The sequence below is a fragment of the Lepus europaeus genome, chromosome 11 (genome assembly GCF_033115175.1).
Source record: "Lepus europaeus isolate LE1 chromosome 11, mLepTim1.pri, whole genome shotgun sequence".
Classification (NCBI taxonomy): Eukaryota; Metazoa; Chordata; class Mammalia; order Lagomorpha; family Leporidae; genus Lepus; species Lepus europaeus.
In genome coordinates, this window is record NC_084837.1 from 112,439,156 (window position 1) to 112,461,803 (window position 22,648).

The following is a 22,648-nucleotide window of genomic DNA, read 5'->3' on the forward strand; positions in this document are numbered from 1 at the left end:
ACGTCCCCTTACTCTGACCACCAAGCCCTGGATGGATGGTCGGAGCCATCACCTGTGTTCAGTCCAGCCCCTTGGCACTAGTTGCACCCCCTGCTGAGAGGACTCTCTCCCCAGAGATTACCTACTGATGATCCTAGTTTTCTTTCCTGGTCTCTGTATATGAAATTGCAGACACCCACTTCCATTGAAGGCTCCCTAACCTCTTTTCCTACTGTATTTTTTTCTTTAGTACTCTTATTATGCATCATTATTCATTTTATGTTGATTTTTTTATCTTGTCTTTCCCAGTACACTAAGCTCCATGAGAGCAGAGATTTTTTTGCTAATTTTTTTTTTTTTAAGTTTATTTGAAAGGCAGAGTTGTGGCCAGCGCCGTGGCTCACTTGGTTAATCCTCCGTCTGCGACACCAGCATCCCATATGGGCACCGGGTTCTGGTCCCGGTTGCTCCTCTTCCAGTCCAGCTCTCTGCTGTGGCCCGGGAAGGCAGTGGAGGATGGCCCAAGTCCTTGGGCCCTGCACCCGCATGGAAGACCAAGAGGAAGCACCTGGCTCGAGGCTTCGGATCGGCGTAGTTCCAGCCGTGGCGGCCATTTCGGGGGTGAACCAATGGAAGGAAGACCTTTCTCTCTGTTTCTCTCTCTCACTGTCTAACTCTTATCTGTCAAATAAATTTTAAAAAAAAAGAAAAGAAAAAGAAAGGCAGAGTTACAGAGAGAGAGATCTTCTTTTTGCTGGTTCACCCCCAAATGGTTGCAATGGCCAGGATTGGCCCAGGCCAAATTCTGGAGCCGTGAGCTTCTTCCAGGTCTCCCACGTAGGTGGCAGGGGAAATTGACCCATCTTGCATTGCTTTCCCAGGCACTTTAGCAGGGAGCTGGATTGGAAGTGGAGCAGCCAGGACTCACCCGTATGGGATGCTGACACTGCAGGCTACCGCCTAACCCACTGCGCCACAGCGCTGGTCCCAGATTGTTGTTTGTGTTGAACGCTGCTGAATCCCCCTTCATAGAAACTACCTAGAATGGTAGGTAGTTAATAAATATTTGTTGAATGAATTTCCCTGTAATGTAGTCCCTAGGCTGCCCTAACAACATGATAACAATCCAGAAACAGTCACGGGAGTCTGGGCTGCAGAGTCGGGAACGGAGACCACGGCACCAGCTGCCAGCCAGATGCTTCCTGCTGCCCTCTTCCTCACGGTTGTACACATAGGAGGGCCCTTCAGAGAGCTCACGAGTGGTGTTTGTCATGAAGAAACAACGCGTGGGCTTAGGTTCCTTTGCGCCAAAATAAACTTAATTCCATTTTCCATGAACTTTCTGAAATACCCTCATATACTCTAATTACCTCCTGCTACCTTTTCCCTTCTCCCACAAGTAGGTACTCACTCCCGAATTACCTCTCCTCGTTTTCCTTCTTACCTCCCATATGAAAACCAGTGAAACAGTTCTTAACTGAATTTCACTTAACTGAACCCCAGTTAACCGCCTGGTGGGACTAGCCTGCGTGCTCATTCCTGCTGTAAGGCATGTTGATTAATGTGTGCCGCCTACTGAATGCTCTTAGCTAAATGCTCGCAGCTGGTAGACTCCTCTCCAGGAAGCCTTGTATTTTTCCTTCTCCCTGTTACATTTGCATGCATACCAAGTCAGTTACATTTATTTCTAAAGCAGTTTATGCTAGTTCTAAGAAGCTATATAGTCACAGTAATATTAAATATATAATACAGGATTTTTTTAGTGAATGACCCTTATTTTTTGGAGTACTTTTAGATTCAAAGCAAAAATCAGGGACGTGTTCGGAGAGTTCCCATGTACTCCCTGTCCCCAGGCTCAGCCTCCCCCACCCTCGGCACTCTGCAGCAGAATGGTGCGTCTGCGGCAGTCAGTGGGCCCGCACTGACACCTGACACTCATCACCGTAGTTTACATTTGGTTCCTGCTTGGTGTCGGACGTTCTGTCAGCTTTGACAGATGAACAGGGACGTGGGCATCTTTGTATCACGTGGAATAGTTACATTGCCCCCCAAAAGTCCTCTTTGCTCCACATATCCACCCCACCCTCTTCCCCAAGTGCTGGCAACCACTGCTCACCTGTCTCCATAGTTTTGCCTTATTCAGGATGTCAGGTGGATTCCTACAGTACATAGATTTCAAATTTGCTGCTTTCTTTTTTTTTTTTTTTTTTTCTTTTTGACAGGCAGAGTGGACAGTAGAGGGAGACAGAGAGAAAGGTCTTCCTTTTTGCCGTTGGTTCACCCTCCAATGGCTGCCGTGGTTGGCGCGCTGCAGCCGGCGCACCGCGCTGATCTGATGGCAGGAGCCAGGTGCTTCTCCTGGTCTCCCATGGGGTGCAGGGCCCAAGCACTTGGGCCATCCTCCACTGCCTTCCTGGCCACAGCAGAGAGCTGGCCTGGAAGAGGGGCAACCAGGACAGAATCCAGTGCCCCGACTGGGACTAGAACCCGGAGTGTCGGCGCCGCAAGGCGGAGGATTAGCCTAGTGAGCCACGGCGCCGGCCTCAAATTTGCTGCTTTCACTTATCAATATGAGCTTATGTTTCCTCCATGGCTTTGCATGGCTTGAGAGTGTATTTATTTTTAACATTAAATAATATTGCGTCATCTGGACATACTGCAGTTTATTTATCTAGTCACAAGCTAAAAGACATCGTGGTTGTATCCAGGTTTGGGCTTCAGTAAACATCTGTATGTAGGTTTTCGTATGAATGTTAAGTTTTCAGTTTGGATAAATACCAAGGAGCATGACTACTGGATTGTAGGTAAGTGTATGTTTAATTTGTCAGAAATTGTAATAACAATATATTCCCTCTTTTGTCCCTTTTATCATTGCTACCATTCATTTCACTTATCTATGAGTATATACATAAATATATAAACATTTTAATATGTACATACATATTATTTTGAGCAAACTTACACAACAATTAAGAATACAAAACAGGGGCCAGTGCTGTGGTGTAGTACGAAAAGCCTCTGCCTTCCAGCATTGTGGCAAAGCAGGTAAAGCCACTTCCTGCAACACCAGCATCCCATGTGGGTGCCAGTTTGAGTCCCAGCTGCACCACTTTCATTCCAGCTCCCTGCTAATGTGCCTGAGAAAGCAGTGGAAGATGTCCCAAGTGCTTGGGCCCCTGCACCCATATGAGAGACCCAGAAGAAGCTCCTGGCTCCTTGCTACAAATCAGCCCAGCTCCAGCCATTGGGACCGTTTGGGGAATGAACTAGCAAATTTCTCTGTCTTTCTCTCCTTCTCTCTAACTCTGCCTTTCAAATAAATCTTTAAAAAAAATAAGAGAATAGGGCCGGCGCCGCAGCTCAGTAGGCTAATCCTCTGCCTTGCAGCGCTGGCACACCGGGTTCTAGTCCCGGTCAGGGCACCGATCCTGTCCCTGTTGCCCCTCTTCTAGGCCAGCTCTCTGCTGTGGCCTGGGAGTGCAGTGGAGGATGGCACAAGTTCTTGGGCCCTGCACCCCATGGGAAACCAGGAGAAGCACCTGGCTCCTGCCATCGGAACAGCACGGTGCGCCCGCTGCAGCGTGCCTACCGCGGCAGCCATTGGAGGGTGAACCAACGGCAAAAAGGAAGACCTTTCTCTCTGTCTGTCTCTCACTGTCCACTCTGCCTGTCCAAAAAAAAAAAAAAAAAAAAGAATAAAAATTTTTACTTTACCTATATTTATCCATTCTCTAATGCTCTTCCTTTATGTAGATCCAAATTTCTTTTTTGTTGTCCCTTTATTTATTTATTTGAGAGGCAGAGAGAGAGAGAGATCTTCCATCCTGGTTCACTCCCCAAATGGTTGCAATGACCAGAACTGGGCTGATCCAAAGTCAGGAGCCAGAAGCTTCCTCTGGCTTCATGAGTACAGGGGCCCAAGCACTTGGGCCATCTTCTACTGGCTTCCCAGGCTATAAGCAACAAGATGAATCAGAAGAGGAGCATCTGGGACACGAACCAACACCATATGGGATGCCAGCGCCACAGGTGGAGGCTTTGCCTGCTACACCACAGCACCAGCCCCAGATCCAGTTTTCTAACATATATAATTGCCCTTCTGTGAGAATAATTTTTTTCTTTTTTTAAAGATTGATTGATTGATTTGAAAACCAGAGGTAGAAAGGGATCAGTCTTCTTCTGCGGGTTCAGTCCCCAAATGGCCACAACCAGCTGAGGCGTGGCCAAGCTGAATCTAGTAGCCATTAACTTCATCCAGATCTCCTACTTGGGTGGCAGGGGCCCAAGCATCTGAGTTATCTTCTGCTGCTTTCCCAGTCACTTTAGCAGGGAGCTGGATTGGAATTGGAGCAGTCAGGACTTGAACTGGTACCATTTTGGATACCAGCATTGCTGGTGGTGGCTTAACCCACTATACCACAATGCCAGCTCCGAAGAATTTCTTTGAATATTTTTTAAGACAAATCTACTGAAAACAAATTCCCTCAATTTTTGTTTTTCTGAGAATATCTTTATTAATTTTTGGAGGATAATTTTAAAGGATACACAATAGGTTTTGAGTTTTTTTCTTAATGCTTTAAATACTGCATTGCGTTCTCTTTCCACCGTTTCTAAAGTGAAATTGATGTAATTCTTATCTTTGCTCTAGAGGAAATCTGTAGGTAAGATTTTTACCCTCTGGCTTCTTGCAAGTATTTATCTTTGATTTTCTGAGGTTTGTGATATAGTTCAGTAGTTTTTTGGCAATTATCTTGCTTGATGTTCTCAGAGCTTCCTGGATCAGTGGTTTCATGTGTGATATTAATTTGGGAAAATTCTTGTGTATTGCTTCAAATATTGCTTCTTTTATTTCTTCTTATAGTATTCTCATATATGTGTATTGCAACTTTTGTAGTTGTCTCACAGTTCTTGGATATTCTGTTGTGTTTATTTTTTTTATGTTCATGGTTACTTTTTTTCTTTTTAAGATTTATCTTGGCCGGCGCCGCTGCTCAATAGGCTAATCCTCCACCTGTGGCACCGGCACACCAGGTTCTAGTCCCAATCGGGGCACCGGATTCTGTCCTGGTTGCTCCTCTTCCTGTCTAGCTCTCTGCTGTGGCCCGGGAGTGCAATGGAGGATGGCCCAAGTGCTTGGGCCCTGCACCCCATGGGAGACCAGGAAGGAGCACCTGGCTCCTGCCATCAGATCAGCGCAGTGCGCCAGCTGCAGCACGCCAGCCGCAGCGGCCATTGGGGGGTGAACCAACGGCAAAGGAAGACCTTTCTCTCTGTCTCTCTCTCTCTCACTGTCCACTCTGCCTGTCAAAAAAAAAAAAAAAAAAGATTTATCTTATTTGAAAGGCAGAGTTAGAGGGAGAGAAAGGGAAAAACAGAGATCTTCCATCTGCAGGTTCACACACTCCCCAAATGGCCACAGTGGCCACAGCTGGGCCAGACCGAAGGCAGGGGCAAGGAGCTTCTTCCGGGTCTCCAGCATGGGTGCGGGGTCCCCATCATTTGGACCATTTTCCACTGCTTTTTCAAGCACATTAGCAGGGAGCTGGATCGGAAGTGGTTTTGGAAATTTTTGTTGTGGTGTTCTCAAGTGCAGAAAACCTTTTACTTAGCCATCTACAATCTACTGATGATTGTATCTTCAATTATCCGTCAAAAACCTTCATTTCCATTATAGTGTTTTTTATCTGTAACATTTCTTTATACTTTCTTAGAATTTCCATTTCTCTGCTTACGCAATCCGTATTGCCTGCTTTGTCCATTAAAGCTCTTAAAATTTTAATCAGTTTTTTTTTAAAAAGTTGTAGTCTGATACATTCCTTTCATATCTGAGTAGTTATCTACTTCTTGCCTGTTAGCATGCCTTGTTGTTTTTGCTGAGAGACTCACGTGATGGCCTGAGTAGAGGAGCTGTGTAAGGAGGCATGGGGAAGCAGCAGCATCCTGTGGTGCTCTCACGGGGTCCCAGATTTGGGTGAGCCTTTGCTACTGGACTTCGAACCTCACCAGCACTTCACAACCTTCCCTCTTGGAGAGGCAGATCTCCCGGGGACTGCAGTGGCGCCTTTCCCTTCCCTCCCTGGAAGACAGAGGTTCTGGACTGGGGGATGTCCCTGTCCCCTGTTAAGTGGGCTCTGGTAAAGCCCTTGCAGGTTAGGCCGTGGTAAAATAGTTTCTTTTGAGGATAGGCCCTGGCAGATTTCGAAACGGCTCCCTTCTGCCTCAGGGAGCAGGAGGAGATGTTCCTGACACATTCGCTGTGAGGACCTGAGGAACTTCTGGAGGTAACTCACTGCGGCGTGGGTGCCCCAGGACTGGCCTCACTGTGGCGTGGGTGCCCCAGGACTGGCCTCACTGCGGCGTGGGTGCCCCGGGCTTGGCCTCACTGCGGCGTGGGTGCCCCGGGCCTGACCTCACTGCGGCGTGGGTGCCCCAGGCTTGGCCTCACTGCGGCGTGGGTGCCCCAGGACTGACCTCACTGAGATGTGGGTGCCCCAGGACTGACCTCACTGCGATGTCAGTGCCCCGGGACTGACCTCACTGCGGCGTGGGTGCCCCGGGACTGACCTCACTGCGATGTGGGTGCCCCAGGACTGGCCTCACTGCCGTGTGGGTGCCCCGGGCCTGGCCTCACTGCGGCGTGGGTGCCCCGGGCCTGACCTCACTGCGGCGTGGGTGCCCCGGGCCTGACCTCACTGCGGCGTGGGTGCCCCAGGACTGACCTCACTGCGGCGTGGGTGCCCCAGGACTGACCTCACTGCGATGTGGGTGCCCCAGGACTGACCTCACTGCGATGTCGGTGCCCCAGGACTGACCTCACTGCGGCGTGGGTGCCCCGGGACTGACCTCACTGAGATGTGGGTGTCCCAGGACTGGCCTCACTGCCGTGTGGGTGCCCCAGGACTGACCTCACTGCCGTGTGGGTGCCCCAGGACTGGCCTCACTGCCGTGTGGGTGCCCCAGGACTGACCTCACTGCGGCGTGTGTGCCCCGGGACTGGCCTCACTGCGGCGTGGGTGCCCCGGGACTGGCCTCACTGCGGTGTGGGTGCCCCAGGACTGGCCTCACTGCAATGTGGGTGCCCCAGGCCTGGCCTCACTGCGGCGTGGGTGCCCCAGGACTGACCTCACTGCGATGTCGGTGCCCCAGGACTGACCTCACTGCAGCGTGGGTGCCCCAGGACAGACCTCACTGCCGTGTGGGTGCCCCAGGACTGGCCTCACTGCCGTGTGGGTGCCCCAGGACTGACCTCACTGCGGCGTGGGTGCCCCAGGACTGACCTCACTGCGATGTCGGTGCCCCAGGACTGACCTCACTGCAGCGTGGGTGCCCCAGGACAGACCTCACTGCCGTGTGGGTGCCCCAGGACTGGCCTCACTGCCGTGTGGGTGCCCCAGGACTGACCTCACTGCGGCGTGGGTGCCCCGGGACTGACCTCACTGCGGCGTGGGTGCCCCGGGACTGGCCTCACTGCGGCGTGTGTGCCCCAGGACTGGCCTCACTGCAATGTGGGTGCCCCAGGACTGGCCTCACTGCGGCGTGGGTGCCCCGGGACTGACCTCACTGTGATGTCGGTGCCCCAGGACTGACCTCACTGCAGCGTGGGTGCCCCAGGACTGGCCTCACTGCCGTGTGGGTGCCCCAGGACTGGCCTCACTGCCGTGTGGGTGCCCCAGGACTGGCCTCACTGCGGCGTGGGTGCCCCAGGACTGACCTCACTGCGGCGTGGGTGCCCCAGGACTGACCTCACTGGAGTTTTCATTCCAGTGATCTATATAGGCGTCGGTGCAGGGTTTCCTACCTGGCCCTGCTTCCCATGGGCATACCGCTTCAGTACACTGGGATTCTCTGTATTTCGGGGTAGCGCTGTGCCCTGTGAACCCACTTCTCTGAAGCTGGGAAGTTGTAGATTTTTTTATTTTGTTCAGTTATTGTTAGGACAGACCAGTGACCTCGGAGTTCCTTACATGCCAGGCCAGAACCCATGTAGTATGCTCTGAAAAACTGTTTCTACAAATTGTACAAGAGGTTTCTATGAAAGTTGGGATAAAAGTTTTAAAAGACTTGGCCGGCTCCGCGGCTCACTTGGCTAATCCTCCACCTGCGGCGCCGGCACCTGGGGTTCTAGTCCAGGTTGGGGCGCCGGATTCTGTCCCAGTTGCTCCTCTTCCAGTCCAGCTTTCTGCTGTGGCCCGGGAAGGCAGTGGAGGATGGCCCAAGTCCTTGGGCCCTGCACCCGCATGGGAGACCAGGAGGAAGTACCTGGCTCCTGGCTTCAGATCAGCACAATGCACTGGCCGTAGCAGCCATTTGGGGGGTGAACCAACGGAAGGAAGACCTTTCTCTCTGTGTCTCTCTCTCTCTCACTGTCTAACTCTGCCTGTCAAAAAAAAAAAGTTTTAAAAGACTCAATACAGACAAGTCACTTTTTAAAAAGATGTCATTTAGATATAGACAAGAATTGTGAAGTATTACAGGCAAAAAAAAAAAAAAAAAAATCCTAAGCATTCATAGTGCTTTTCAAGTATCTTAAGTTCTTACAACATGTATTTAAAAGAATCTAAAACTAGGAATTGTAGACAGGGATATTAAGGATGTGGGAAAAAAAAAAAACATTAAAGAATTCCAGTTAGTGGACGAATACTCAGAGGATAGATCTTGGGCCTATGTCCACAGGTTGATGAATGGATGAATATTGATATGTATTTTAAATGAAAATCTTTAAGGTAAATAATGCACAGTTTTTTTCTGATTTGGCATTTTAATCTTTTCAGTTAACTATTTACCTCCTTCTATGCAACTGGATCTCTGCTATTAGACAAAGCCTTCCGAATTGTGCTTCTGAGTTTTTGCTTTCAAAGACATTGCTAAACTACTTGGATCTCTAGTTGGAAAACATTGTAGGCAGTATAAAGTGCAAAGAAAGCTTTTCACTAAGAGGAAACGCTGCGAGAAAGAGGTTCTGGGAATTCACGGGAAGACTTGCCCAAGTCCGTCAGCAGGACCTCACTTCTCAGGGGCAGCATTGTGGCATAGTGAATTAAGCCTCTTGTGCAACTCCGGCATCCCATGGAGGTGCCAGTGATCCACTTCAGATCCAGCTTCCTGCCAATGCGTATGGGAAAGCAGCAGATGGCCCACGTGCTTGGGCCCCTGCACTCACGTAGGAGACCCAGACGGAATTCCTGGCTCCTCCTTTGACCTTGCTCAGACCCAGCTCCAGGGGCCATTTGGGGAGCAAAACAGTGTTTGCAAGATCTTTCTGTTTCTCCCTTTTGCTCTATAATTCTTTCAAATAAATAAATCTTTAAAATTTTTTTTCTTTTAATTTTAAAAAGTGTTCCTCCATCCCCAGCCATTCCTAGTCAAGGAGTTCACAAACTTACTTGCCTGTAAAATGAGGCAGGTAATGTGATTGAAGAAGTGAGGTGTGGAGACTGTGGAGACAGCTTAGTTACCTAGCACCAGCCAAATGCAGCCCTTACGGGATCTAGGTTAGGTATTGGCAGATGTTTTTTATACGTATAAAAGAATTTGGAGATCCTGATTTTGTTTTTATCTGTACCAGTTTTATTTATTGGCAGCTTATTCAGATGTGTGATATATTTGTGTTAGATTTATTGATTTATTTGAAAGGCAGAGTGATGGAGAGATGGAGAGAAAGAGATCTTCCATCTACTGGTTCACTGCCTCAGATGGCAAGAACAGCAGCCGGGGCTGGACCAGACTGAAGCCAGAAACCAGGAACTTCATCTGGGTCTCCCACATGGTTGGGCATGGACCCAAGCACTTGCGCCATCATCTGTTGCCTTTCCAAACACAACAGCAGGAAGCTGGATCAGAAGTGGGGCAGCAGGGACTTGAGCTGGCACTCCTAAGTGGAATGACAATGTTGCAAGCAATGACTCAACCCACTACACCACACCACTGGCCCATTTTGCAAATATTTTTTAAATATACTCTAGATGGGGCCGGTGCTGTGGCACAGTGGGTGAAAGCCCTTGCCTGAAGCGCCAGCATCCCATATGGGTGCCGGTTCTAGTCCCGGCTGCTCCACTTCCAATCCAGCTCTCTGCTATAGCCTGGGAAAGCAGTGGAAGATGGCCCAAGTCCTTAGGCCCCCGCACCCATGTGGGAGACCTAGAAGAAGCTTCTGACTTTGGATTGGCTTAGCGCCAGCTGTTTTTTGGCCATTTAGAGAATGAACCAGCACATGGAAGACCTCTCTCTCTGTACCTCTCTAACTTATTTTTCAACTAAATAAAAAAATTTTTAAAGTTTTTTCCTATCATAGTATTTGCACACCTTAGTGTTGCACGCAGCACATCCTGTTGTAGTCATTTCCTTTTGTGGTGTTTTTGTTTTCCCTCCATCTACTGGAAGTGAGTTCTGCTGGAGGACAGGATCCTCGAGGCTAAATCGCCAGCACTGGCATGTTGCTGGGCTTCTAGCCTGTGCTCAGGCAGTATTGGCAGGCGTGAACAACCAATTGGCTTTTCTTTATTTAGTGGGTTGGAGCGAAGTCACTTGAATAAAAGTGGAGCAAAGTTTATACTAAGGTGGAACGATTACACATGATAACGGAAATGGAAATTTGCAAATCCCAGTCAGAATTGACATCAGATCACAGGCAGGAAGATTCCATTGTGTGAAGACAGTCTCACTCCTTACAAGTAATAAAAGAAAAAGCATGGATAAGAACATGCTTAGAGAATGCAGAATTATAGAGTGAAGTTGACCATCTGCAAAAGCAGGTTTATTACCTGAGCGATAAGTCAATAACCGGATGACTGAAAAGCTTCGTTCAGTTAAGAATAAGCTGTGGTTTTAAGCAAAGTATAGCTGCCGCAGTATCCGTGAGGTACATAGCTGTATTTTGTAATCAAATACATATTTGATTAAAATATCCCTCATGTTCCCAAATCAGGTAGGAGGGGGTGGAATAAAAGGTAACGGAGGCACTGTCCCCAGCCTGTTAGAAAAGGGAAGTCCATACCACACAGAGTTGAGTATTAAGACAGGGATTCAGTACAGGATACTCTGGGAGGGCAGAAGAGGCTGCCTCCCAGGTTCTTGGTTGACCTAGGAAAACAGGCAAACAGGAGACACAGCTGAGCCGAGACCCAGGTTGGAAGTAAGTAATTAGCCTCCCAAAAGGAATTGGGGTACTCAGGAAGTGTCCCAACAGGAGACTCTTGCAAGGATAAATGGAGGAGCAGTGGGGTGCATTTGTAAGTAGAAAGCACTGCAGGGGCCGGCGCCTTGCTGCTCTGGCACACTGGGTTCTAGTCCCGGTCGGGGTGCCAGATTCTGTCCCGGTTGCCGCTCTTCCAGGCCAGCTCTCTGCTGTGGCCAGGGAGTGCAGTGGAGGATGGCCCAAGTGCTTGGGCCCTGCACCCCATGGGAGACCAGGAGAAGCACCTGGCTCCTGGCTTTGGATCAGCGCGGTGTGCGGGCTGCGGCGGCCATTGGAGGGTGAACCAATAGCAAAGGAAGACCTTTCTCTCTGTCTCTCTCTCTCTCACTGTCCACTCTGCCTGTCCAAAAAAAAAAAAAAAAAACACTGCAGGATGCCAGCAAAGTTCAGATCTTGCCCACAAGGTGTGCTGGGAGAGCTGGAGACAGCCACACGTGGAAGATTGAGTATGGAGCTCCTGCCTCACCGCATATACACTGTTAAAATTAACTCTGAATGGATCAAAGACATACTTAGATTTATGTAAAATGATAATACTCCTACAAGAACACATTGAGGTAAATACATCTTCATGACTTGGATTCGACAGTGGTTTTTTAGCTTTGATCTCTAAAGCACAAGCCATCAAAGGAAAAAAATGTATGCTAATTTGTGGAGTTTTTTTAAAAGATGTATTTATTTATTTACTTACTTATTTGAAAAGCAGAGAGTGAGCTTCCATCCGCTGGATCACTCCCCAAATGGCCACCATGGCCCAGGGCAGGGCCAGGCTGAAGCCAGGAGCCAGGAACTTCTTCTAAGTCTCCCACATGAGTGTAGGGGCCCAAGTAGTTGAATCATCTTCCACTGCTTTCCTAGGCACATTAGCAGGGAGCTGAATTGCAAGTAGAGCAGCCAGGACCCAAACCAGAACCCATATGGGATGTTGGCATTGCAGGTGGCGGCTGAACCTGCTACACCACAGCACCAGCCCCCAAAATAGGTAATTTGGACTTCAAAATTAAAAATGTGGGTTGGCATTGTGCCTCAGCAGGTTGAGCCACCCCTTGTGATGCCAATATCCCATATGGACTCTGGTTCAGGTCCCAGCTGCTCCACTTCCTATCCAGCTCCCTGCTAATGTGCCTGAGAGAGCAGCAGAGCATGGCCCAAGTACCTGGGCACCTGCCAACCATGTGGGAGACCTGGATAAATTTCCTGACTCCAGGCCTCAGCCTGACGCAGCCCTGGACATTGTAGCCATTTCAGGAATGAATCAGCAAATGGAAGATCTCTCTGTCTCTTCCTCTCTCTCTGTGACTGCCTTTCAAATAAATAAATAAATCTTACAAAAAATTAAAAACATATGTGCTTCAAAGGACACTACCAAGAAAATTAAGACAACCCAGAGAATGGAAGACAGTACTTGCAAATAATATATGTGATAAAGATCTAGTATCCAGAATATAAAAAGAACTTTTACAATTCAGTTCTCCAAAGAAGGTATATGATATAAGTGGCCAATATGCATCTGAACGATGCTGCCGCCATCGCTCATTAGGGGAGTGGGTACGGAAGCTACACTGAGATACTACTGCACACCTAGCAGGTGGCTGTGATCCAGAAGGTGAGCAGTAAGCCGCGCGCTGAGGCTGTTCTCGGCAGGAACTTGGAACCCTAATGCTCTGATATTGGGTAAGGCAAGTGGTCTGGGTGCTTTAGAAAACAGTTTGGCCTTTCCTGAAAATGTTAAGCATGGAGCTGCCAGTATTCCACTCCTAGGTATTTACCCAAGAGTATTGAAAACAAGTCTACACCAAAGCTTACACAAAAATATTCAAAAACAACTACATTCATAATAGAAAAGTAATAGAAAAGTAGAAACAATCCAAGTTTTACCAACTTGTGAATGGATAAACAAAATGTAGGATAGCCATTAAATGAAATATTCTTCAACCATGAAAAGAAATGAAATACTGATTCATGCTACAGTGTGATGAACCCTGAAAACATTGTGCAAGGAAGTGAAAGTGGCCTGACACGAAAGGGTAATTCCATACTGGGTAATTCCATTTATGTGCAATGTCCAGAATAGGTAAGTTAATAAAGACAGTAGTTTAGTGTTTGCCCTGGACCAGGAGGAGGGGGAAAAAATGGGGATTGACCTGCTAGTGGGTATCAGGTTTCTGTTTGGCAAGATGTCCCAATAATTATGGTGTCGGTTGTACAAACTTGTGAATATACTAAAAACCACTAAATTAGATGCTTTAAAGGGATTTTATGTTATCTTAATTATATCTCACCAAAAGAAAGCAATTTAGGATGTCTTCTGGTGTGACCTGGGGACGTGTGGAATGTGAAAAAATGAGACTGAATTGGAGGGTAGGGGCGAGTTAGGTTTGAGCTGGGTTATAAACGTGATAGATGATTTAGCACTTAGGAGATATTCTAAGAACATAATGATAGCTGAGAGTATCAAGGGCCCAGTTGTGATTGGATACCATAAATTTATGGGAGCACCCCTTATTCTGTCACTGTTTTCTATACCATGTTAAGCCAAAACTCAGAGTTAATCTATATCTAATAGTTGGGAAGTTAACAGGGAAAGGGAACCAGGAATGTTGGCAAAAGGACATACAAAACGTAGCTGTGGAACCTTAAGCTGGAGAGAAGGGAAAGTCAAGGATCAATGAATAGAAGCTTGTATGGGAGAAATTGAGAGCTGAGAATGCTAGGAGAGAGTGGTCAGATTGGGAATCTGAAGCTGATATAGCCAAGCGACCTGATCTTCAGGGAGCCAGGGATTTTGCGTGAGACGGGTATGGAGAATGCGGAGGGCGGTCTCCCACCCCTCAGCTGAGCTGCATCCCTGGGAGAAGTGGTGGGAGAGGAATGCTGTGCGTTTCCTCAGGGGACCCAGTGAGCGGACGGGTGGCTGTATACAAAGTGAGGAAAGGGCCCTGGAAGAGAGCCGGCCCAGAAAGCAGCAGCTCGCTCCTGGCACCATGCAGCACGCTTGAATGACAGTCTCATGGGTGACGTCATCTCTGTTTGGAAACAAGCTCTGTTGAAGATCCTTTCTTAGACTCCGCCTGATTTGCTCGGTTCTGGCCCCATGTTGACCAGAGAGCAGTGTTCTGAGTAGGATTTGGCTCCCGTATTGTTACAGAGAATGTGCTCACTGGTTGAGAAGTATCTAATGTACCTAACGTAATTTTCGTTATAAGCTTTGTAGTCATAATTAAAGCATTTTGAATTGGCACTCCTGTACATCAGGGTTTTCCAGTGAATGGTTTGGGTTGGAGGGGATTTTTGGATGTCTATGGCTAAGGTCCCAGATGCTGATCAGAGTGCAGGCCCCGGGGTCATAGCCATTCTGTGAGGCACAAGCAGCCTCCACTGGGTAGGTCCCCTCTGCAAAGAAACCTCTGCACCATCAATCTACTCATATCAACAACGGTGGAAAACCAAACTTGTGTATGGCTTTGTGTTTGTGCAGAGCTCTCCCTCCCCTTCCAGAGCAACTACGGTGGAAAACCAGACTTGTGTATGGCTTTGTGTTTGTGCGGAGCTCTCCCTCCCCTTCCAGAGCAACTACGGTGGAAAACCAGACTTGTGTATGGCTTTGTGTTTGTGCGGAGCTCTCCCTCCCCTTCCAGAGCAGCATTCGTGACATTTCTTAAGTGCCTTGCGTAGAATTTCAGAGTTCAGCGTGACCTCTGTACAGGGACATTATCAGGCACAGATGCTACACTTGAAAGGCTTTTGGCATCTAGTGTCTTAGGAGCCATGATGCGGTTTGAATCACTCCCTCACAGACCATATGAAAGCACATTCTTGCAGAATCCCAGCCATATTCTTGGGAATCATTTTATTTTCCAACTTACTGGACTGCTTCAGACGCCTCTGGGTTTCACTGGACTTTCCTTCATTTCCTTCCTTTGTTGATCTTGGCCCCTTAACCCTCCACCCACTTTATTACTCATTTTTAGGGACCTGACTTCTCAGTAATAGAAAGTATGTCTGAACCCATATGGGCTGAGTAAAACAAACTTGAGAGAGGGGAAAAGAGGAAGAAATGTGTGTTCTCTGAACTTCCTTTGTTTATGTGATCTGTTTATGTGTTGTTAAGGTAGTGGTATCCAGCTGTCTCCCTGCACTTACGAAATAACTGAAGATCCTTGGGAGAGACTGAGAGGGTCGTGTCGGCGTAGGGAATGAAGAGACACTTCATTTGTCCCCTCCAGATAATACGTCTTCTTTTGAGGTGTGAGAGCCGTACCACATCCTGGTTCTTGAAATACCATCAACTCTTAGAGACACTTCTAGAAAGAATTCTTTCTAGAAGAATTCATCGGGAATGAATCTTTTTTTTTTTTTTTTTTTTTTTGACAGGCAGAGTGGACAGTGAGAGAGAGACAGAGAGAAAGGTCTTCCTTTGCCGTTGGTTCACCCTCCAATGGCCGCCGCGGTTGGCGCGCTGCGGCCGGCACACCGCGCTGATCCGATGGCAGGAGCCAGGTGCTTCTCCTGGTCTCCCATGGGGTGCAGGGCCCAAGCACTTGGGCCATCCTCCACTGCACTCCCTGGCCACAGCAGAGAGCTGGCCTGGAAGAGGGGCAACCGGGGACAGGATCGGTGCCCCAACCGGGACTAGAACCTGGTGTGCTGGCGCCGCAAGGCGGAGGATTAGCCTAGTGAGCCGCGGCGCCGGCCGGGAATGAATCTTTTTAAGTTTGAGGATATACACCTGACTGAATGCTTGCTCATTACAGTTAGACTGGTATCTAATTGATAATTTTCTCCCGGTAGAATGAGACTGGCACTGGTGTGAGGTGGCGTTAGCTAGCCTTTTAAGGTCCAGGCTCTACTTTGGGCTTTGTGTAATGTGAACTAAAACTTACGTACACTTGGGTCAGGGTTGTTCTAGAAAATATGCAGAATGGAATTCTGTGTTTATTTGTTAGAGCCCTTCCCCTTGTAAACACCCCATCTTGACAGAACTGCAGAGGGCTGGCAAGCATTCCTGCACAGACCCAGCCCCTCACTCTGGTTCAGTGGGAAGTTCCTCTCCAGCCACTGGCCCTACCCACTCCACAGGGGATATGCTGGGGCACTTCAAAGTGTTCATAAAAGAATGGATATAAAAGGTTAATTTGTTTGGATGCAAAAGATTTTGAAATTCATGCCCATGTGGTCTCTTCCAAAAGTTCATGGAATGTATGTTATGGAAAAACTGCACATGGATTTCAGTCTGCACTAAAATAACCTTGTCTTTTAATTCCATTTTTATGAACTCTATGTAATTCTCTCATGTATATTAAGCTACTTTGAGTATTTGATCTGTTTAATAATAAATTTAGAAGTGGAAATTAAATAAGAATAAGAAATAAAACATAGGGGCTGGCGCTGTGGCGTAGCGGATAAAGCCACCGCTTGCAGTGCCAGCATCCCATATGGCACTAGTGTTAGTCCCAGCAGTTTCACTTCTCATCCAGCTCTCTGCTGTGGCCTGGGAAAGCAGTGGAAGATGGTGCAAGCACATGGACTCCTGCACCCGCGTGGGAGACACAGAGGAAGCTCCTGGCTCCTGGTTTTGGATCGCACAGCTCCAGCCGATGCAGCCATCTGGGGAGTGAACCAGCAGACCTCTCTCTCTGCCTCTGCCTCTCTGTAACTCTGCCTTTCACATAAATAAATCTTAAAAAAGAAAACATCTGTGGATGTTGAATATCAGTTGCTCCATTGAACATGGAGAGCTGGTGTCAGTGGCAGTGTCCTTGGCGTTTTCTTTGCGTTTCCTAGCTGGGCTCTGGCTGCTGACTTTCCTCTTCGTTGCTGTCTGGCTCGATCTCCTTAGCAGGCACTCAGACGTGAGTGCTGAGGGAGCCCCTCAGTGATTCTCATGATTGCTGTGCCGTTCTCCTGGTTGATTGAGGCTCTCTTTCTTGAGTGGTTTGCAGTTCCACTTAAGTAGCTGGTGTTTGGGGTCACTGCTGAATGTTCTGTTTGAATATCACTTTCATGATGAATGGAAGGCTGCTGCTTTTAGCTGTGTGGGGTGAAGCCCTTGGTGGTCAGCCTTGAAAGGGAAAAATCATTCTTTGCACTGAGATGCTAAACGAAATTACTCTGTCACCTTGTCCTTTTATCCTCTCAGTTTGATAGCCTCCATTTCTTGTGGTTTATTTGTTTCCTCCAATTAAGCTTAGTTGTTTCCTATGCCAGGTGCAGGCTGTTCCCCCGTGGAGCCCGGCTCTGACCTGGAAGTGTGGTCCCTTTGACTCAGGACCACATCAGTGTGCCTTCCGCCCTCCACTTCCTTTGCATTAGTTTTCTCTGGAAGGCTTGGTTTGTCACCGTTTAACCTCAGGGTGATTCATCTGGGCCTAAGAACTGGTAATGCTATAATCACCATGCGTTTCTTTCTATAATAATACTCAGAGCACTTGCTGCCTTAGCCTCTCTGTGTTTATGAAGCACTTTCCATTTAATCCCTCGCAGTAACCCTGCGTCTGACATGGGGAAATGGTAGTTCAAAGAGGTGAAATAACGTGCTCAGGGCCGCGGTGAGTCAGGTTCCTGTGCTCCGCAGTTTCTACAGGAAATGAAGAATACTAGCGAAAATACTCAGGAAGACTAGCACTATCCCAGTTGTTAAAAAGCTAACTGGTTTGTAATCTGGTCAGTTGGTGAGACTGGGGTTAAAAGCCCGTTAACCATAGAGTGTAAATTGATGTGTCCAAGGGAACAAAGTAGGTATTTCGGACAGTTTCTCTTCTGCTGCAGATGTCATAAAGTCAAGGGAGGCTGCCTCTCGAATTAGTGGAACTTGAACTGGAAGTAATTAAGCCGTTAATTAGTTTTTATTCTGCCTTCCTTTCAGAGCGATGGAAAGCTTGATGGCCACTTCCACCCTGCCGCCCCTCTTTGCAGACGAAGATGGCGCCAAGGAGAGCAGCGATCTGCCTGCAGCTGGGTAAGCAGTTGCTTTGGGACACTGGGGCTCTGCGTCGGCTTCAAACCAAGCTTCTGACCAACCGTGAGGTGCTGAAGAGGCACTTGTACGTCGTAAGAATGGAAGGTGTATTTGCAGTGCTCGGCAGCGAGCACAGCCGCTGTGAACTGCTCCATAGCCTGCATCCTGCTGCCTGTGCGACGTGTGTGCTCCTGTGATCTGGTCCTGTGGCCGCAAGGCCTGGCAGAGATCTGTGATGCTGTGTGCTCCTGTGATCTGGTCCTGTGGCCGCGAGGCCTGGCAGAGATCTGTGATGCCGTGTGCTCCTGTGATCTGGTCCTGTGGCCGCGAGGCCTGGCAGAGATCTGTGACGCCGTGTGCTCCTGTGATCTGGTCCTGTGGCCGTGAGGCCTGGCAGAGATCTGTGACGCCGTGTGCTCCTGTGATCTGGTCCTGTGGCCGCAAGGCCTGGCAGAGATCTGTAACGCCGTGTGCTCCTGTGATCTGGTCCTGTGGCCGCGAGGCCTGGCAGAGATCTGCGACACGTGTGCTCCTGTGATCTGGTCCTGTGGCCGCGAGGCCTGGCAGAGGTTTTTTAAGATTTATTTATTTGAGAGGTAGAGTTATAGAGAGAGAGAGTCAGAGAGAGAGATCTTCGATCTGCCCATTAACTCCCCAAATGGCCGTTATGGCTGGAGCTGCGCCGATCCAAAGCCAGGAGCCAGGAGCTTCTTCTGGGTCTCCCACGTGAGTGCAGGGGTCCAAGGACTTGGGCCATCTTCTACTGCTTTCCCAGGCCACAGTAGAGAGCTGGATCGGAAGAGGAGCAGCCAGGACTCAAACCAGCATCCATATGAGATACCAGCGCTACAGGCAGAGGCTTAACCTACTGTGCCACACACTGGCCCCAAGATCAGATTTTTAAAATGGTTTTTCATTAAAGATGCTTGGGAGCTTTAGCTGACTTCTGTTCCCCCCGCCTCCAGTCTTCTTTCTGTGGGATCACTGGACATGTATGTAGAGGAATCCAGGAAGGAGTTAATAGCAAAAGTCCACCTCTTCCCTTGAAACTCTGTTGCACTTGTGTTGTATTTTCTGAATATCTAGAAGCTTTTTGCAAAAGAGGAAATGTATTCTCTAATAGGTTAAAGTGCTAACTAATTCCCGAAGATAAATTATTTTAATATTCTTTAGAGCGCTTTAAAAAATAGACTCTACTGGGTAGTTTTGTTTCCTTCCCCACGTCTCTGTTGGGTCTCATCAGTACCTGCCTGTTGGCCTCGCTGCTTAGACACAACTGTTCTCCAGGGCTTTTCTGAAGGCCACCTGCTCACCAGACCAGTCCACTCGGGACAGATTTCCTGGGTGTCTCCTCTGCACCCAATGGTGTTGAAGGCATTGGATAAAAAATCATGATAGAGGCCGGCACCATGGCTCATTTGGCTAATCCTCCACCTGCAGCACTGGCACCCCAGGTTCTTGTCCTGGTTGGGGTGCCAGATTCTGTCCCGGTTGCTCCTCTTCCAGTCCAGCTCTCTGCTGTGGCCTGGGAGTGCAGTGGAGGATGGCCCAAGTGCTTGGGCGCCTGCACTCGCATGGGAAACCAGGAGGAAGTACCTGGCTGCTGGCTTCAGATCGGTGCAGCACCAGCCGTAGCGGCCATTTGGGGGTGAACCAACGGAAGGAAGACCTTTCTCTCTGTCTCTCTCTCTCACTGTCTAACTCTGCCTGTTTAAAAAAAAAATTATGATAGACAGTAATGCTAGCTAGCTCTTAGAGACCTCTAATTCTCCTGGAAAAGTCAGGCAATAAGCAGGATAAATAAATAGAATAGATATGACATTGATAAGAACAATGGATTGCAGAATAAAGAGGTACAGGAAGGGTTTGGGGGTGCAGTTTTAGATGGGGTGGCCCAGACAGAATTTGGAGAAAGGGACTTGAATCAAGACTAAAGGAAGGAAGCGTTATTTTGAGGCAGAGGGAGCAATCAGTGCAAGGGCCCTGAGGTCAGAGAGTTTCTGCTTCTCGGAAAGTGCCAGAAGGCCCGTGAGACCAGAGCAGGGGTACTGGTGGAGGGCAGGAGAGGCCACCCCGTTCTCGGCCTGGACATACATAGGAAGCGCCCTGAGATCTTACTACAGTGCAGGTGCTGATTCAGAAAGTCTGAGTTACAGCCAGAGAATCTCCACTTCTAACAAGCTCCCGTCACACCAGAGCAGTTGGTAGGAGGTCTGTACTTGAGTATTAAGGGACTAGATCATGTGGGGTCCTAGAGGTCAAAACAGATTAGCTGAGAAAGCACTGGCTTGGTTTGAGCAGAAAGCTGCGATCTGGTCATTTCTTAGTGGTACCTCTGTGCGTGCTGAGTAGAGGCCAGAGAGAGAGAGGAGAGAGGCCCTGGGGCAAGGATGCCGGCCAGGGGCTCTCAGGTGAGAGGTGATGCCCTGGGCAACACTTCCCGTGACTTGGACAAGAATATTTTTGGTGGAGTAGTGCAGGCACAAACGTCCTCTGAGAATGTCTTTCAAAGATAATTGGAATGGGGTAGGAATGAAAAGTGTAGAATTCTAGGTAGATTTTGAAGGTAAACCAAGCAGGATTTGCCTGAAAGACCAGGTGGGCAGGGTGAGAAGGGAGAGGAAAGCAGTCAGAGGGCTCCAGAGTTTAGCCTGAGGAACTGGAGGGGTGGGGTACATAGCAGGGACTGTAGGAGCTCAGCTTTTCAGACTAAGTTTGAAATTCCTATTAGAAATCCAAGCTGAGACAGTAGAAGGGCAGTTTGGTTTCAGGTTCTGAAGTTAGGGGAAGTCTGGGACAGAAGGAGGAAATTGGGAGTCATCAAAATATAGCTAAAATCGAAAGCCATGAGACTGGCTGAGATCGCCGAAGGAATGGGCTCTGCGTGGGAAGAGAGGAGAGAGGACCTAACACCTGAGCTCTGGGCCCTGAGCGTCTGGAAGCCAGGCACAAGAGGCGTCGGCATACCCTGCAGTCAGCTGAGATGACAAAGAAAACCAGAGGTTTTTCTGGGGTCCTGGAAACCAAGGGTGGGGACCAGGTCAACTTGTTCAGAGGCCTCTGGAGAGATCAGGTAAGAGGGCTGAGAAATGACATTGGATTTAGCATAGAGGTCGTTGACAGCCCTGACGAGATTTGGAAGCACATGTCTTCGGTGGAGTAGATTTAAGAAAGAATGGAAGAGGGGCCGGTGCTGTGGCGTAGTGGGTAGAGCTGCTGCCTGCAGTGCCAGCATCCCGTAAGGGCAACTGTTCGAGTCCTGACTGCTCCACTTCCGATCCAGCTCTCTGCTGTGGCCTGGGAAAGTGGTGGAAGATGGCCCAAGTCCTTGCACCCATGTGGAAGACCCAGAAGAAGCTCCTGGCTCCTGGCTTCAGATTGGCACAGCTCCGGCCATTGCAGCCAATTAGGGAGTGAACCAACAAACGGAAGACCTCTCTGCCTCTCCTATCTCTGTATAACTCTGACTTCCAAATAAATAAATCAATCTTTAAAAAAAAAAAAAAGGACAAGCTAGTGTCACATTTGCCTGCCTTTCCTACAGACAGGGAAGACCTGACAGTGACCGACAGGGCAGAACTGCCTGAGCAGGCAAGAGGGTGTGGGTTCGCTCGGAGCATGGGCAGTCCATTACTGGTAACAGAAGAGCTCTTCAGGATCTCAGTCGTTATCCAGGTTGTCATCTCCATGGCATTTGAGTCCTTTGGCCACTCGCTTCTTATTCCCGTCCCCCCAGGCAGGGATCCGTGGCACTGGGACCTATTCCCAAGCGAGGTTTTGTGTTTTACCGATGTAGGAATGCTCAAGAATCAGTAACCTGAAAACTAATGGCACAGTTGAAGTCAGAGTGACAGTGGAAAAATAAGCTGCTTAACACATCCACAATGATTGAAGTGTTTAGGAAATGGTGCTACTGAGTCCAAACTAGGTCCCTAGTAGCGCCTCTTTTAGAAAGTGGGCTTGGCATCGATTTTAGCATTTCTTTTACTTACCCTTTTATAAAGGACCTCAGAAATGTCGGAACTTCCTGCCTAAAATCATCTATTATATTCATTTCTTTCATTCCCAGGATAGTCTGCATCTCTTTTGTTCATTTCTCAGTCCCTAGTAATCTGATAATTGTTTCCATAGTTCCTCAAACACCGTACTCCCCCTAAAATCCCAAGCAATCTTTGCAATCTTCAGGTCTTCCAATTTAGTGGTTACTTTTTAAGCCTATCTTATTTGACATCTGCAACTTTTTGCTTGGCTAATATCCCCATCTTTTTTTTTTTTTTTTTTTTTTTTTTTGACAGAGTGGACAGTGAGAGAGAGACAGGCAGAGAGAAAGGTCTTCCTTTTTGCCGTTGGTTCACCCTCCAATGGCCACTGCGGCCGGCGCATCTCACTGATCCGAAGCCAGGAGCCAGGTGCTTCTCCTGGTCTCCCATGTGGGTGCAGGGCCCAAGGACGTGGGCCATCCTCCATTGCCTTCCCGGGCCATAGCAGAGAGCTGACCTGGAAGAGGGGCAACCAGG

The 22,648-nt window shown here is 48.6% G+C and overlaps 1 protein-coding gene across 1 annotated transcript in view; it reads left to right on the forward strand.

The window, feature by feature from the left end:
• Positions 1-22,648, forward strand: part of HMG20A (high mobility group 20A) — a 78,993-nt gene that overhangs the window by 32,806 nt on the left and 23,539 nt on the right. Inside the window, exon 2 of the mRNA XM_062206410.1 lies at positions 18,039-18,131. Within this exon, the coding sequence (XP_062062394.1) occupies positions 18,043-18,131 (89 nt within the window). The 5' untranslated portion in view covers positions 18,039-18,042. The remainder of the gene's footprint in view (positions 1-18,038; positions 18,132-22,648) is intronic.